At 36.6% G+C, this 14758-nt stretch overlaps 1 protein-coding gene and 1 pseudogene across 8 annotated transcripts in view; one reads left to right on the top strand and one right to left on the bottom strand.

Moving 5' to 3' along the window:
• Positions 1–14758, bottom strand: part of TENT2 (terminal nucleotidyltransferase 2) — a 58096-nt gene that overhangs the window by 28374 nt on the left and 14964 nt on the right. For 6 of the 8 annotated variants that reach the window (XM_055142246.1, XM_055142235.1, XM_055142267.1 and 3 more), the window contains 4 exons: positions 7652–7766; positions 7460–7551; positions 5832–5910; positions 2288–2357 (listed from right to left, as the gene is read on the bottom strand). In XM_055142246.1, the coding sequence (XP_054998221.1) occupies positions 2288–2357; positions 5832–5910; positions 7460–7551; positions 7652–7766 (356 nt within the window). The remainder of the gene's footprint in view (positions 1–2287; positions 2358–5831; positions 5911–7459; positions 7552–7651; positions 7767–14758) is intronic. The other 2 variants (XM_055142271.1, XM_055142277.1) reach the window with 1 other exon arrangement.
• LOC129400986 (U11 spliceosomal RNA) lies at positions 8730–8849 on the top strand (annotated as a pseudogene).

Below are 14758 nucleotides of genomic sequence, written 5' to 3'. Positions count from 1 at the left end.
TGGGCCCAACAGTCAAAGACCTTAAAATGAGGCACTAAAGAAATCAGAAGAAAATATCAGAAGCAAATTAAACTTGGTATGTTATTTTAATATGATTGAGTAAATATTAAATATATATATAAAAATCCTTAACATGATTGAGTAAATATTAAATATATATATATAATGCCTGCTGAATGATCTTTAATGTACTAATAAGAATTATTACTATCTTTAATAACAGATTATCTTTTACAAACATTATCTAGTTACCTTTACAAAGATATCATTGTAAAGATACCAATTATTTTACAAAGGAAATTTTTTATTTTGCTGTCTTTTCCAAATAGATAAAATTGCGTGACTAACAGTATTTCTGGGCAAGTTATGCCACTAAGTTACATTCTCAATTAATATAGAACACATCATTTGCTTTCAAAACAAAAGGGATAAATAGTCAAGCAAAAATTTAATATAATACAACATACTCTCCAAAAAGACAGTGAGGACCAAAGAGATAATACAGGGGTTAAGACATTGGCTTTGCATGCAGTAGACATAGTTCAATCCCTAACACCATATGCAGTCCCTAAAGTACCACCAGAATTGATCTGAGTATAGAGTCAGGAGTAAGCCCCAAGCACAACTAGGTATGCCCCCAAAACTAAATCAAATCAAATCAAATCAGGTTAGTAAGTAATATCATGTACTATATTTAGCTTTTGCTATCAGTCAGGGTAAAACTGTTTACAAATGAATAGAAAGGATTATTCTTGGACTGGAGGGATGGGGGAGAAGGGAGGGGAGGTGAAGTGGTGAAGTGGTGAAGGCCTGAAACCACGGCTGATCCCCCACCCCCCAAATTCCTGGCTGACATGTTCCAAGGATCTTTGTTACCTAGTCCCTGCAGGGCCATAATCAGGGCCATATCGATGGTGTTTAAGAGAACCAAGTGGCTGGGGATGGAACCCAGGGATTAGCCGCATTCAAAAACATGTGCCTTAAACCCATGTACTATTTCTCTGTCTTGAAATTATTTTTTTAAAGCAGATACTAAAAACTTCAAAATTCAGAAAATAGGGAGATAATTATGAGATCTATGACAATGGCTAAACTCAAACTGAAAGTAGAAAATAGTGCTTATAAAGAATAATGAAAGCTTTCATAATAAACTCAAAGAGAAAAAAGAGTAAAAGTACTTATAAAATTGTAACTACAACCATGTATTTATTTTGGAGGGGGGAGTCTCCCCAGGGTCCCACTAAGAAATTCCTAGCTAACTGAGACAGCAGTCCAGCACAATGAATGTGATGCTGCTCAGATTCTACAGTGCTGGGATACACAGGCCACCTGGCAGTGCTGAGGGGCCTCCACGGCTGTACCTGGTGATATTCAGGGGACCACATGGTACTGGAAATCGAACCTAGGTCAGGCACATGCTAGGCATGTACCTAAACTACTATATTATCCTCCAGCCCCTATTTGAAGTTTTAACTCCCTATATATGTGAGTTCAAAAGCTAAAAACTGTGAAAAGTGTTTCAGTAGACTGTAAAACAAACATTTGAGAACTAAAACAAGAAGCAGAAGGCTGGGAACAAAAACATTAGGTAACTTTACACTTTCCCCATTCAGCACATGCCTACAAATAACCATGAAAATCCTGCAAGACTGAATTTGAGAAACTACAAAATTAATTTGTCTAGCAGATGAATTTATAAATTTAAAATCTATGAATGATAATCAATTATGCATATACTTGTACTTCACATGATTAATTGCACCATAAAATTAAGAAACAATGTATCATGATCCTATATAATTTTTAATCACAACAAATCTATTAATAAATGAAATGAGAAACTACTCATATTTTATGTTCAGACAGTATATGAAAGCCTCTAATTCCAAATACACACAGAAAATTCAGAGCCTACACAGGCAGATTACACAGAGATAACTCTAACAGATTCCTTGGTATGAATATATGTTAAATTTCATCAATTAAGAATATATAACATTTTCAAAAGTCAAAAATTAACTCAAAATCTAAATTATAAATATGTGCACATTCTTTTTCTTTTTAATTATATATTCTTTAAATTGGATCACTTCAAATAGTCAAACTGCTGAACAGTATAATGGTACAATTAAATATAAAGAACTATTCATTGGACTATTTTAAAAATATTTCAAATGTCAAATCAAGTGATTTCTAAAAAGTTGATAAGTTATTACGCTATGTAACATGAAAATACCTAAAAATGATCTGAAGCAACTTAAAAAAGGAAATTTCAAAAACTGCTCACCTGACTTTATCCCTGAACTTGACAATTGGCACTTTTGCTCTTATTAGCTGAGGTCTCTCAATGTAGCCAGCTGAAATGTAAAGGATAATGTGAACAACTATAACTGTTTCTCAAATTTATACTGTTCCAATGAACATTTTAAAATACTATTTTATAAATAATAACAATTTAATACAATATAATTTTGGAAAAGGAAACAAGAAAAAACTGACAATACTTAGTTTTTCTAAGATTAACTTTCAGAAACATTTAAAGGACTATATATGTATTTGCATATATTAAGTTTACTCCTAGAATTCCTGGTGGTGCTCAGGGCTTATGTATTATACCTGGGTCAGCCGCATGCAAAGCAAGCACCTTATCCACTGTACTATCTCTTCATAATAACCTTTATTTTGGAGGGGAGGAGGTATAATTGGTAATGCTTAGGAGTTACTCCTCGCTATGCATTCAGAAATCACTCCTAGAAGTGCCAAGGGGACCGTATAACGTCCAGGGATCAAACCTGGGCTGCCACATGCAAGGCAAGTGCCCTACCCATTATACTATCTCTCTCATAACAATGTTAAAAGAAGTCATAACATGGGGCTGGATCATTAGTACAGCATGTAGGGCATTTGCCTTGTATCTCGTGGCTGGTCTGCGTCCGATTCCCAGTACCCAACATGGTCCAGGGCCCCTCCAGGAGTAATCCCTGAGTCAGAAGCCGAAGAAAGCCCTGAATACCACTTTTGCCCAAATCCCCCCAAAATTCATTGATTTGCTCGAATGGGCACCAGTAACATCTCCATTGTGAGCCTTGTTACTGTTTCTGACATATCAAATACGCCACGGGTAGCTTGCCAGGCTGTGCTGTGCAGGCAGGATACTCTTGGTAGCTTGTCGGGCTCTCTGAGAGGGACAGAGGAATCCAACCCAGGATCGCCCGCATGCACGGCAAACACCCTACCCGCTGTGCTATTGCTCCAGTCCCATACCACCCTGAACGCACCTGATCCCCCAAAAATTAAATGAATAAAATAAAATTAAAAATCTTAACAGTGTTAAATGTGAAAGAAAGCTACAGCACATAAGAATGCATTATGGCAGCCACAGAAACTATATTTATTGTCTTATATGTGGAAATGCTTGCAACATAACATGAGGAACTGATACATTCAAAAATACACAATCTCTAAGAACAAAAATAAACATATTTTCTGTCTATCAAACTTAAATTCTTTGGGCTTAAATAATCAGTCACTGCAGAAAATCAGGAAAATACAAAAAAGCATTAAAAAAAATTGTAGGGTTAGAGGTATAGAGCAGGTAAGGCACTTGTCTTGCATGCAGCCAACCTGGGTTTGATCCCTGGTACCACATAGGTCCCCTGAGCACTGCCGGGGTTATCCCTAAGCACTGATGGGTATGGCCCAAAAAACAAAGAAACAAAGAAAACCCTGTAAACTTTTGCCAAATACAAGGCTTTTAAAAATCTAATGAAGTAAAAACCAATACTAGTCTTAGAAACTGAAAGGTTTGTTTAAATTTACCCAAAAAAAATCATGTAAGTGTATTTATCTTCACATAAAATTATGTCACAGAAATTAAATGAGGTTTAATAAAAAATAAATTTAAAATGAAAAGTCTTACAAATACAGATTTTAACACCAACAAAGTATACTTTTTAGACAAATTACTAACCGACTGTCATTCATCCTTAACCATTAGTACACCCACACCCACACACACACACACACACACACACACACACACACACACACACACACACACACACGGGGGAAGGGGGAGATTAATTAGGGGATCTCCAAGATGGTGTCTATTTTTAATAATTTTTAATTCCAATAATCGCTAACTAAAACCCATAAAAGGTCTGAAATACTATTACACATATGAAGAAATTATTGGAATAAAACATTTTATTTCTTTCCAACTAGTTTTCAGGCAGTAACTTTTCCCCTTAGCTTTATTTTTCCTATTGCAAATTCTGTTATAGAAGATGTATTAATTGGATGAACAAACACATGCTTTGAAAATGACTTTAACTGTCTACAGCACTTTGTGGAATTTTAAAATAAGTGAATATACTTCAACTTCATATTCAATGATCAGATTTTTAATATCTGATGTACTATATTTCATGGCACAGTAAAACATGATAATTTTTATCACATAAATACCTGAAACTTAAATGAGTTACTATTTGAGCTTTTCACAGATATTTTGTATCTACTTATTTATAATCATTGAAAGCTTCCAATGTCAAATTCTTCTAAGAAAAATATCTCAAGGGGGCTGAAGCGATAGCACAGCGGGTAGGGCATTTGCTTTACACACAGCCCACCCAGGTTCAATTCGTAGTATCCCATATGGTTTCCTGAGCCCCGCCAGGGGTTGTTCCTGAGTGCAGAGCCAAGAGTGACCCCTGTGCATAGCCAGGTGTGACCCAAAAAAGAAAAAAAACCATAGAACCTCAAGATAAAAATCTTTGATTTCCTCTATGAATTCAGTGTTATATCTTACAAGTAATTTCAATAAGATTATTACTAGGGGCTGGAGAGGTAGTATAAGTGTTAACGATCATGTCTTGCATGTGGCCCCAGTTCAATTTCCAACACCACATGGTCCCCCAAGCATCACAAAGTACAGCCCCCGGTGGTGCCCAGTACCACACCATGTGCCCCACTGGAGACCTGCAAGTACCTGGAGTGAACCAGGTAATGCCCAGCACCACAGGGGCCAAGCAGCAGCACATCCTCAGGTCACTGAAGAGCCACCTAGCTGGCCTAGTATAATCAAAATGGGGACCACGTCTTTTGGTCACCACTTGGAAAATTCCCCCAAAATTTAATTAATTTGAAAAAAGAATAAATGTCACTAGGAACAAACCAGAGCGATTGCAGAAAGATTGCAACCCACTCTCTTTGGATTGCTGGCATTATATGGTTCCCCAAGAATGATCAGGTACAGTGGAGAGGCTTCAACCCCTGTCCAATGTGTAGCCCTATAGGTCTCTGAGGATTGCCAGGGTAACCTTGTTAATCCCCAGCACCACAGTCCTTGCTAACAGTGAATACCCACGCCAGTTGGCTCAAAATTGCCAGGAAGGCCCCAAGCTCCTGAGCACCACTTGTGTGTGCCGTCCCAACCCCTCCAAAAAGTACTGTACTCCCTTTTTCATCAAGTTTTTAAAAGAAATTGGGGCTGGAGCAATAGCACAGTGGGTAGGGCATTTGCCTTGCACGAGGCCAACCCGTGTTAGATTCCCAGCATCCTATATGGTCCCCTGAGCACCGCCAGGGGTAGTTCCTGAGCACAGAACCAGAAGTAACCCCTGTGCATCACTGGGTGTGACCCAAAAAGCAAAAACAAAAAAACAAAACAAAAACAAAAACAAAAGTTTTTTAAAAATTTATTTGGGAAAGGGAGCCACACTATACGCATCCTGAACATAAACTATACAATTTTTTTTACCAGAAAATAAGAGACATTTTAAATAAAGTTATGTCAGATGACATAGGTACTTGAAGCATGTCAGACTTACAAAGTCTAGTACAGAAGTGTTTATGGACTAAGGTGAGTATATGCCGTGCTTCAGTCTTCTGATTTACCTGAAAAAAACACTGAAAAGTTAAAAATAAAGTTTTTATTATCTTTCTAAACTTAGCGTTTAGAAAGTTTTATTTTAGCTTAGTTTTTTACACAGCTAAACAAAATGAAAACAAAATATACTTTTCTTTGCAGTTATTTTTAAAAATATCAGTAAATCATATTATAGAAAAAGCCAAGTTTTATGTTGTCTTTCATACCGTAACTAAATCAATTCCTGGTTTTAAATTTCAGATGGAATTCTAGAAGAAATACTGAAAGATTCACATGTCATTTCTTATTTAATATAAATGCACAAAAGGAAATCTTCTCTAAGGGAAATGAACAGAATTTTAACTTTCTGTACTTTTTCCTTAAACTGAGTTCCTTAAGGTTCAAATCTATGGAATCTCTGTTTAAGCTGTGACAAGATTCATACATGTGGGTAAGACTGGCAGGATTCATGGATCTATGTAGTCTAATCGTATGAGACAAAGTTTAATTAAAACTAGCATTCTCCACTATATTTATTACTTCTAAAGGTTATTTTTCAATTTTTCTTTATATTATTTCAACTCCTAAAAAGTATCAGTTTCATTCCTGGAATAAAACTTTCATTTGCAATAACTTAATTTTCTTAGTGGAATAATGAAAACAGCATACACACACGTATTTGTAAAACCACCAAAATTTTTTCTTAACTTTAAAAAAATATAGATTGAAACTAGACTGAAACAGATTGTATTTTTGATAATTCATAAAAAACCCAGCATATTAAATAAACTGCTTTGTGCGAGACTAGTGACTAACAATTGCTGTAGTATTAAGGAATACCAACTGCTGTGGTATTAAGGTATACTGGTCAACATTAGATTTAAATAACACAAAAACACAAAAATTGGCTACTAAGTAAAAATAAAGCCAAAACATCAGAGAAAAAGAATAAATTAAATCATATTAATCTCATTTTAAAATTTAGTATAATCTCTCTCTATATAATTTCAAAATAGTAACCCCAAACTCAGGGCAGGAGCTTTCCTAGCACGTGGCAGACTCACATTCTATTCCCCAGTACTACAAATGATTCTCAGAGCCTCGCCCACCAGGAATTATCCCTGAGCACAGAGCCAGGAGTAAGACTTGAGCACTGCCAGAGTGGCCCCAAAACCAAAAACAAATAAAACAAAAAACACCTCATAGTGAAAAAAAGATTATAAATAAAACCAATGAGAATTCAAATAGAAAGGAAATATATCAAGAAGGTAATACTAAGACATGTTCTTCTTTGCTGTATCCTAATAACATATCCAATCCAATGACATTTTAGAATAGAGGTAGAGTCTTAAAAAACACAAAGTAAAGCCATCTCACTTTAATAATTTTAAAATAAATTAATGCTAGAATTCTTGTTATGCTTACTATGCATATATCTTAAATGTATTTCCTGGCTTTCCCTGAAGTACCATAGAGAGAGCACGAAGAAGTAATTAATCAAAATAAATTATTCCTCAATGACTTATATATTAAATCTCTTAAACAACTTAACATGAGAAATATACTTGGACTAAATATTTCATTACTTACCGGTTCTTCTTTAACAACCAAGCATAAATCACCATCACTACTCCTGGTACCAAATCCATTTAAAGAGGACCCAACCAAAAAGAGTCTGCTTTCTAGAAAAAGAAAATTACTAGGCATTATTTAAATTGTTAAAAAGGAATACAAAGACATTCCAAAATAAAAATAAAGAGCATGCTAAACAGGAAAACATACGTGGAAATAACATCTGAATTTCTCTCTGTAGTTGTGTTCGACATAATTCTTTCTTCTTTAAGTCACTTACTTGCTGCTGACATGCTTCAAATAACTCCAATATCTGTTGACTCAGCTTGAATTCATCACAAAAAGAAAAATAAAAATTACCATACTAAGAAACTGAAGACAAGTCTAAGGACAACTGTTTTTAAATGCTTATTGTATTAAGTATTAATTGTATTAATACTTATTGTATTAAGTATGTTAATGCTTATTGTATTAAGACACTTATTGTTACTTTAACTTAGGTATCTAAGTAATTGAAAGTCACTAACTTCTACAAAGCATCAATGACATTTCACAGAAAAGTACAGTCAGTAAAAATTCATATCCATGGTTCAGAAAACCTTCAATTGCAGCCTGATTTTGTATGGTATATAGGTTCTGCATTTTTAAAAGGGCTATTAAAACTAAAGTATGCAACAGAATCCACATGTTGGAGTAAAAAGCCTAAGATATTTACTATAAAGTCTTTTTTAAAAGGTTTATACAATTCCTGGTATTCTCACCACAAACGCCAAATACAACACTACAGAAATAAAGTCTCCATTATTTAAGTTCCTTTCATGCAAATCATCCTCTTGCTTACATGTGCCTCAACTCCTATCTTTTTGATGCCCGCTACAAACAGGACTCCATCTTTATTTATGAATTTCATTTAAACTTTGTCCTCCAGCCAATTACCATTAACACAAGTGATTTCCATATTTACAACAGGATCACATATAAAACAAACTCACATCTTCTCCAGATTTCTTTCATTCCCTTTCTATCAGTATTACATTCCCATAGCCATATGTGGTCTCAGAATGAATTATTTCTTAAGTTTTAAAAATTTAAATTTCAGGCTAAAGAAATAATCAAAGAACTGAGAACACTCATGCTTCACGTGCAGGAAGGCCCAAGTTTAATCCTTGGCATGCATGGTCCCCCAAGCACTACTGAGAAATGAGAATTGGGCCTGAGAAGTTCCTGAACACTACCTGGTATGGTCCCCAAATTTAACAAGTTTATTTTCATTCCAATGAATTATTTTACAAAGGGCTCCTGTTGTGAGTGAAACACCTAGGGCAGCTCAATTGCTGTGTGTGGAATAGACATCAAGAGATTTCAGAAGCTAATTTTTTCTGCATGGAATTCTGATGAATTGATTCTGGCACTACATACATATATACCTACAAATATACATACATACATATACATATGTGTATATACATATATACATACTATCTCATCTTCAATCCCCTAATTCACCTTATTTTTTTCCCTAAAAGAGGTGTGAAAATTTTCAAGTATCTCTAAAAATATTTTTATCCATTAAAAAGTGATTTTTAAAAAAGAAAAACATCAACCTGGAAACAACCTAAGTGCAGATGACTGGTTAAAGAAACTATGGTACATCTACAAAATGAAATATTAGGAAGTTGCATAGAAAAAAATGAGGTCACGAAATCTGCAGATACAGAATGAGTGCACTCAATTGTGGGATATATATATTAAAAAAAAGACAGTATGAAACTAATACCCAAGGACAGTAGAAACAAGGGCCAGGAGGACTGGTCCACGGCTGGAAGGCCGCCTCAAGTGCTGGGGAAAAGGTAGTTGGAATAGAGAAAGGACCATTACAGCAATGAGTTAGAAATGATCACTCTGGATAAGAACTGCATCCTGGAAGTAAGTAAAGGATAAAACATGATAAGCTATAATGCCCAAAAAGAGGGAAAGAGGAAGCACCTGCCATTGAAGCAGGCTGGCAGGGGTTGGGGGGAGCGAGGGATATTTGGGACACTGGTGGTGGAAAATGTGTCCATACTGGCACACTGGTGGAGAGACTGGTGATGGAATACTGAATATTGTATTACTGGAACCTGATCATGAATTGCTTTGTAACTAAGTATCACACAGTGAAGGAAAAGAAGGGAGGGGGGAGAAGAGAAGGAAATGGGGGAGGGAAGGGGAGGCAGAGGGAAGGGAGGGGAGGGGAGGGGAAGAAGAAAGATGTCCTATGCATCATTTCTTTCTATAGACAGGGTACTGCATCTAAACTTTTTGGTTAGCTGTGCCCAGAGGTCAGAGGCACTCCACCAGTGCTTGCAGTCAGCAGGTCTAGAGCCAATGTAATTCACCTTTATTAATCCCTCATACCTGCTCTGGAACCAGATCCAAATTCCCTCAAATTCTCTTTACTCCCAACCCATCAGATCTGAAGGGCATGTTTTCATTCCCTACCCCATGTATGCCATAAAATGCATCCTATAACTACTCTCTTTTATCATGCCCTAATTCATTATTCCTTGTTATGCTTTAACATCTGTCCTGTACAATCTTTATGTTAGGTTAATACAAACAACCACATTATCTGTTCTTACACTGGAACTGCTAAGACATTTTTAAAAATTTTAGAAGAACTAAAAATGAGTGTCTGACATTTATAGTTTTAGGACTAGAACAGATCCATAAACTTTTTTGCCTTCCACTCCCTTTTAGGAAAAAAAAATTACTCAGTTACCTCCTGGAAATCTACCTTTGAATAAACCAACAGCAAGTGCCCCCAATTGCATCTGACCGTGCAACCATACCCAATGGTCCAGCACTCTCCCTAGGGAATAGTACTGCCCATTTCAATGCTGGGAAACACTGGAATAGATTGTGAGCCCTTAAAATCATTCAGCAGTAACTTCTACATCTCTGGTTAAACATTCTCCTATTTTGCACCATTATCACTTCAAAATCTTCACTATTTTCCTCAAGGCCCCTATATTGATCGCATTTTAATAGTTTGGTAAACTTCAAAGATTACAAAGAAAACTGGGGATGTCAGGTGTAACATTCCTCAACTTCCCAACCACAAACTTAAAAGTTAAAATATCTGAACAAAATCTCACCTGCTATGGGGTGGAGAGATGGTATAGGTGTAAAGGTGCTCTGCCTTGCATTCAGCCAGCCCTGGTTCAATCCCTAGCACTACCAATGGTGGTGAACACAGCCAGGATTGATCCCTGAACAGAGCCAGAAATAAGCCCTGAAAAGAGCTGGTGGTGGGACAAATCCCCGACCCCCCTCGCTTCCACACAAAAAATATAATGAAATAAAATAAAACCGGGGCAGAGAGATAGTACAGTGGGTAGGGGACTTGCCTAACAAGCAGCTGACCCATGTTCGATCTCTAGTACCCCATATGGTCCCCCAAGCCCACTAGGAGTGATCCCTGAGCACAGAACAAGAAGCCCTTAGCACCACCAAGTGTGGCCTAAAACATAAAAAAAAATTTAAAAAAAACAACAAAAAAACTCATCTTACTTTTTCCGTCAGAAACATTTGCCCTCTTCTCCATACAAAACTAGTTCCTCCAACCATACTTATGCATCTAAGACTCAAGCTACACATAGGTCACAAACATCCCCCATCCCATTTTTTAAAATAACTTTCTTGAATTTTTAATCTCTCTCCCTCTCTAGGCCTTCTCCAAATTCTTGACTATGCACAAGTCTCACCATTTAAAACAATTTGTTTTACAATACTGAGAATACTTGTTTTGAGGTAGCAATGGCATACTAGGCAATGTGGAATGAGAAACTTTTCTATATTCCTAAATAGCTTTGTCCCACTCTTGCATCTCCACTGAAGTCAGAGAACTGAGAAGAGTAAAAGAGATAAAATAAAAACCACATAATGGCCAACAAGTACAAAATTTACTAGTAATCACTCAAGAACTGCTGGATTCAAATAGCAATAGCAATAGGACAGTATCAGAAACATTAAGGAGAGCAGCAACAGAACCAGGAGTAAACCTTGAGTACACGGCCAACCGTGCACGCGGCCAACCTTGCACGCGGCCAACCTTGCACTCAGCCAATCTTAAACGCAGCCAACCTGAGCTTAATCCCCAGTACCCCCATATGGTCCCCCAAATCCACCAGGAGTGACCCCTCAGCATCCACAGAGCCAGGAGTAAGCCCGGAGCATAGCCGGGTATAGCCCAAAAATAAAACAAACAAAATAAAAAATAATAATTAAGAAAAAAGATACTACAGATTGGAAGAAATGAAATTACTAAAACATCCACAGTACTCATCAAAGCACATTACAGATTCAATGTAATCCCTTTGACAAGATACATGTCCAACTCTATATATCCTGAACGGCACAGCCCCACCTCACACTGAACACACTTATACCTCCTATCACTGGGTGAAGACAATCAGGAGAGAAAAAAAAAAACAATCCAGAGGGGGCTGTGGAAGGGGAGTGTGTAGCCACAAAAATCCACCCTCAGTGCAGCAGGAACATAGAAAACACAATAGGGCAGCTTCACAGAAGTCCACCAAGCTCAATGAGTGCATGAGAGGCTCTACTAGTACCAACCAGCTCTGTAAACTCTCAGGGAATGACTTTACAGACATCATGTTGAAGATGTTTAATGCGTCCAAATAAGTCATGGCAGGTGTAGTATGACAGCCACTACAAGAAGTGACAGAAATCACAAATATGGAAGATATAAAAAACTCAGTAGAAAGTCTGAGCAGCAGAATAACAGCAGTTGAAAAAAAGAGTAGTAAGCACAAAGATGAGATGCAGGAAATCTCTCAAAAACAACAGAGTGGGGCCTGAGCAACAGTACTACGATGGACAGGGCGTTTGCCTTGCAGGCGACCCAGGTTTGATTCCCGGCATCCCATATGGTTTCCCAAGCATCATCAGGAGTATTCCTGAGTGCAGAGTCAGAGCCAGGTGTAACCCCTGAGCATCACCAGGTGTGACCTGAAAGGCCAAAAATAAATAAATAAACAAATAAATGTCTGAAAAGAAATGAACAGCACGTCCGAAATTATGGTATAAGTTCAAGAGAAACAACATAAGCAGAGAGTGGAATAATGATTACCAGGGGATAGGAAGTGGGTGAAATGTAAAGAGGTCACATACTTTTTCAATTATAAAGTTTGTAAGTTCCAAAGACCTCATAATGAACAAGGTGATTATGAGTAATAATAATGTACTGTGTATTTGAAATTTAAGAGAGTAGATTTCAAGTGTTCTCACCACAGGAAAAGAAGGTAATTACATGAAGAGATTTGTATATTAATTAGCCTGATGGTGATATTTCAAAATTTTGATACAAAATATATATGTATCAAAATATTATGTTAAATACCTTAAATACATACAAATGTTTGTCATTCAATAAAGCTGGGGAGGAATAGTAAGAAATGTAAGCATGTACCTATCTGATATGCACTGAGCTAATACTTAACAGTACGTTATTTTCTAATTTGTTTATGGTTTCTATATAAAGTGAAAATTAAAATTTAAAAAGATTTTAAGATAAAGACTGAGAAATCTATATGATAACTGTCCCCAAACTCCACCAAGGTTGCCAAGAGACTCCATAAAACCTGTTCCTTTCCAAGACTAATGAAATTTCAAATTATTCATTTACAATCATCTTTCTGCTTTAAAATCAATACCAAGAAAACCTCAGCTAACCTTATCTCAACTCAAAATTCAAGACCAATTATATCAAATTAGGTAGTATCTACAAACTAACCAGAATTTCCAAAGAATAGTTATAACAGATGGAATTCAGGGCTCGGATAATGTAGTTGAGACTTGAACTACATTTACTCAGCACTTGGCAATTTTCTTTCAAAACACATAAAACAATTTTTAAATGGTGATGTTCAAGATTTTTTAATACCCTCCCTCTCTCACTATACTTTATATATATGGTAAACAGATTATGAATAATTAAGCATAACACTGTACCACATAGCTAATATAAGTATTTGTTAAATCAGATAATTGATTTCTCAACAGCCTGTTTTGTCCAGGGAACCAAATTTCACCCAAAAGTTGAGTGAAATAAAAGCTAAAATTCAGAATAGTAACTTGAATATTTTAAAGAATTCTTTGATAATATAGCAAGTAGAAAAATACACAGAAAGATTTGTAGATAGGAGCCAGAGAGACAGTACACTTGCTTTGTACACAGCTGACTCGGGATCGATCCCCGGCACCCCATTACTAAATGGCAGCTCAAGTCTGCCTGGAGTGATCCCTTAGTACAGAGCCAGAAGTTAAGTCCTGAGCACAGCTCAATGTGGCAAAAAAAACTGTGAAATGGAGAAAAGCATTTTCTTTCTTTCTTTCTTTCTTTCTTTCTTTCTTTCTTTCTTTCTTTCTTTCTTTCTTTCTTTCTTTCTTTCTTTCTTCCTTTTTCTTTCTTTCTTTCTCTCTCTCTCTCTTTCTTTCTTTCTTTCTTTCTTTCTTTCTTTCTTTCTTTCCTTTATTTTTCAATAAGTGAGTCACCGTGAGGGTACAATTACAAATTTACCCATCTTCGTGCTTGTGTTTCCCTCATACAATGTTCGAGAACCCATCCCTCCACCAGTGTCCATTCTCCACCACCAATGAACCCAGTATCCCTCTCACCCTCCAATCCCGTCCCCCCACCACCCACCCCGCCTCTGTGGCAGGGTATTCCATTTTGTTCTCTCTCCTTTTGGGTGTTGTGGTTTGCGATGATAGGGTTATCATGAGTGGCCATCGTGTTCAGTCTCTACTTTCAGCATGCATCTCTCTTCTCTCTCGGGATCCCCAACCACATTTTACTTGGTGTTCCCTTCTCTATCCGGGCTGCCTTTCCCCCAGCATGTGAGGCCAGCTTCCAAGCCATGGAGCCAACCACCTTGTATTATATACTACTACTCTTGGGTGTTAGTCCCCTACTCTGTTATTTTATATTCCACAGATGAGTGCAATCTTTCTATGTCTGTCCCTCTCCAGAAAAGCACTTTAATCCAGAAGATATTCATTTTCAAAAATTCAATTCTTTATATTTCAAAAGACAATATGAATTTTCAAAGGATTAAAACTTCTACCAAATCTTTCCCTGAAGATGTATTAATCAATGTATTAATAATAAATCCATTATTACTAACCGTAAGGAAGCCCTCTACATGGATGGTTTCCACCTTTTTTTTTTAATAAACCTATAGACCAACTGCGATCCCTGTGCATTTAAAATCACTCCTTTCCACTACCAGCCTGTTTCAAACCTCCACTGCT

The sequence above is a fragment of the Sorex araneus genome, chromosome 1 (genome assembly GCF_027595985.1).
Source record: "Sorex araneus isolate mSorAra2 chromosome 1, mSorAra2.pri, whole genome shotgun sequence".
NCBI classification, from domain to species: Eukaryota; Metazoa; Chordata; class Mammalia; order Eulipotyphla; family Soricidae; genus Sorex; species Sorex araneus.
This window is presented reverse-complemented; position numbering and strand designations above follow the sequence as displayed.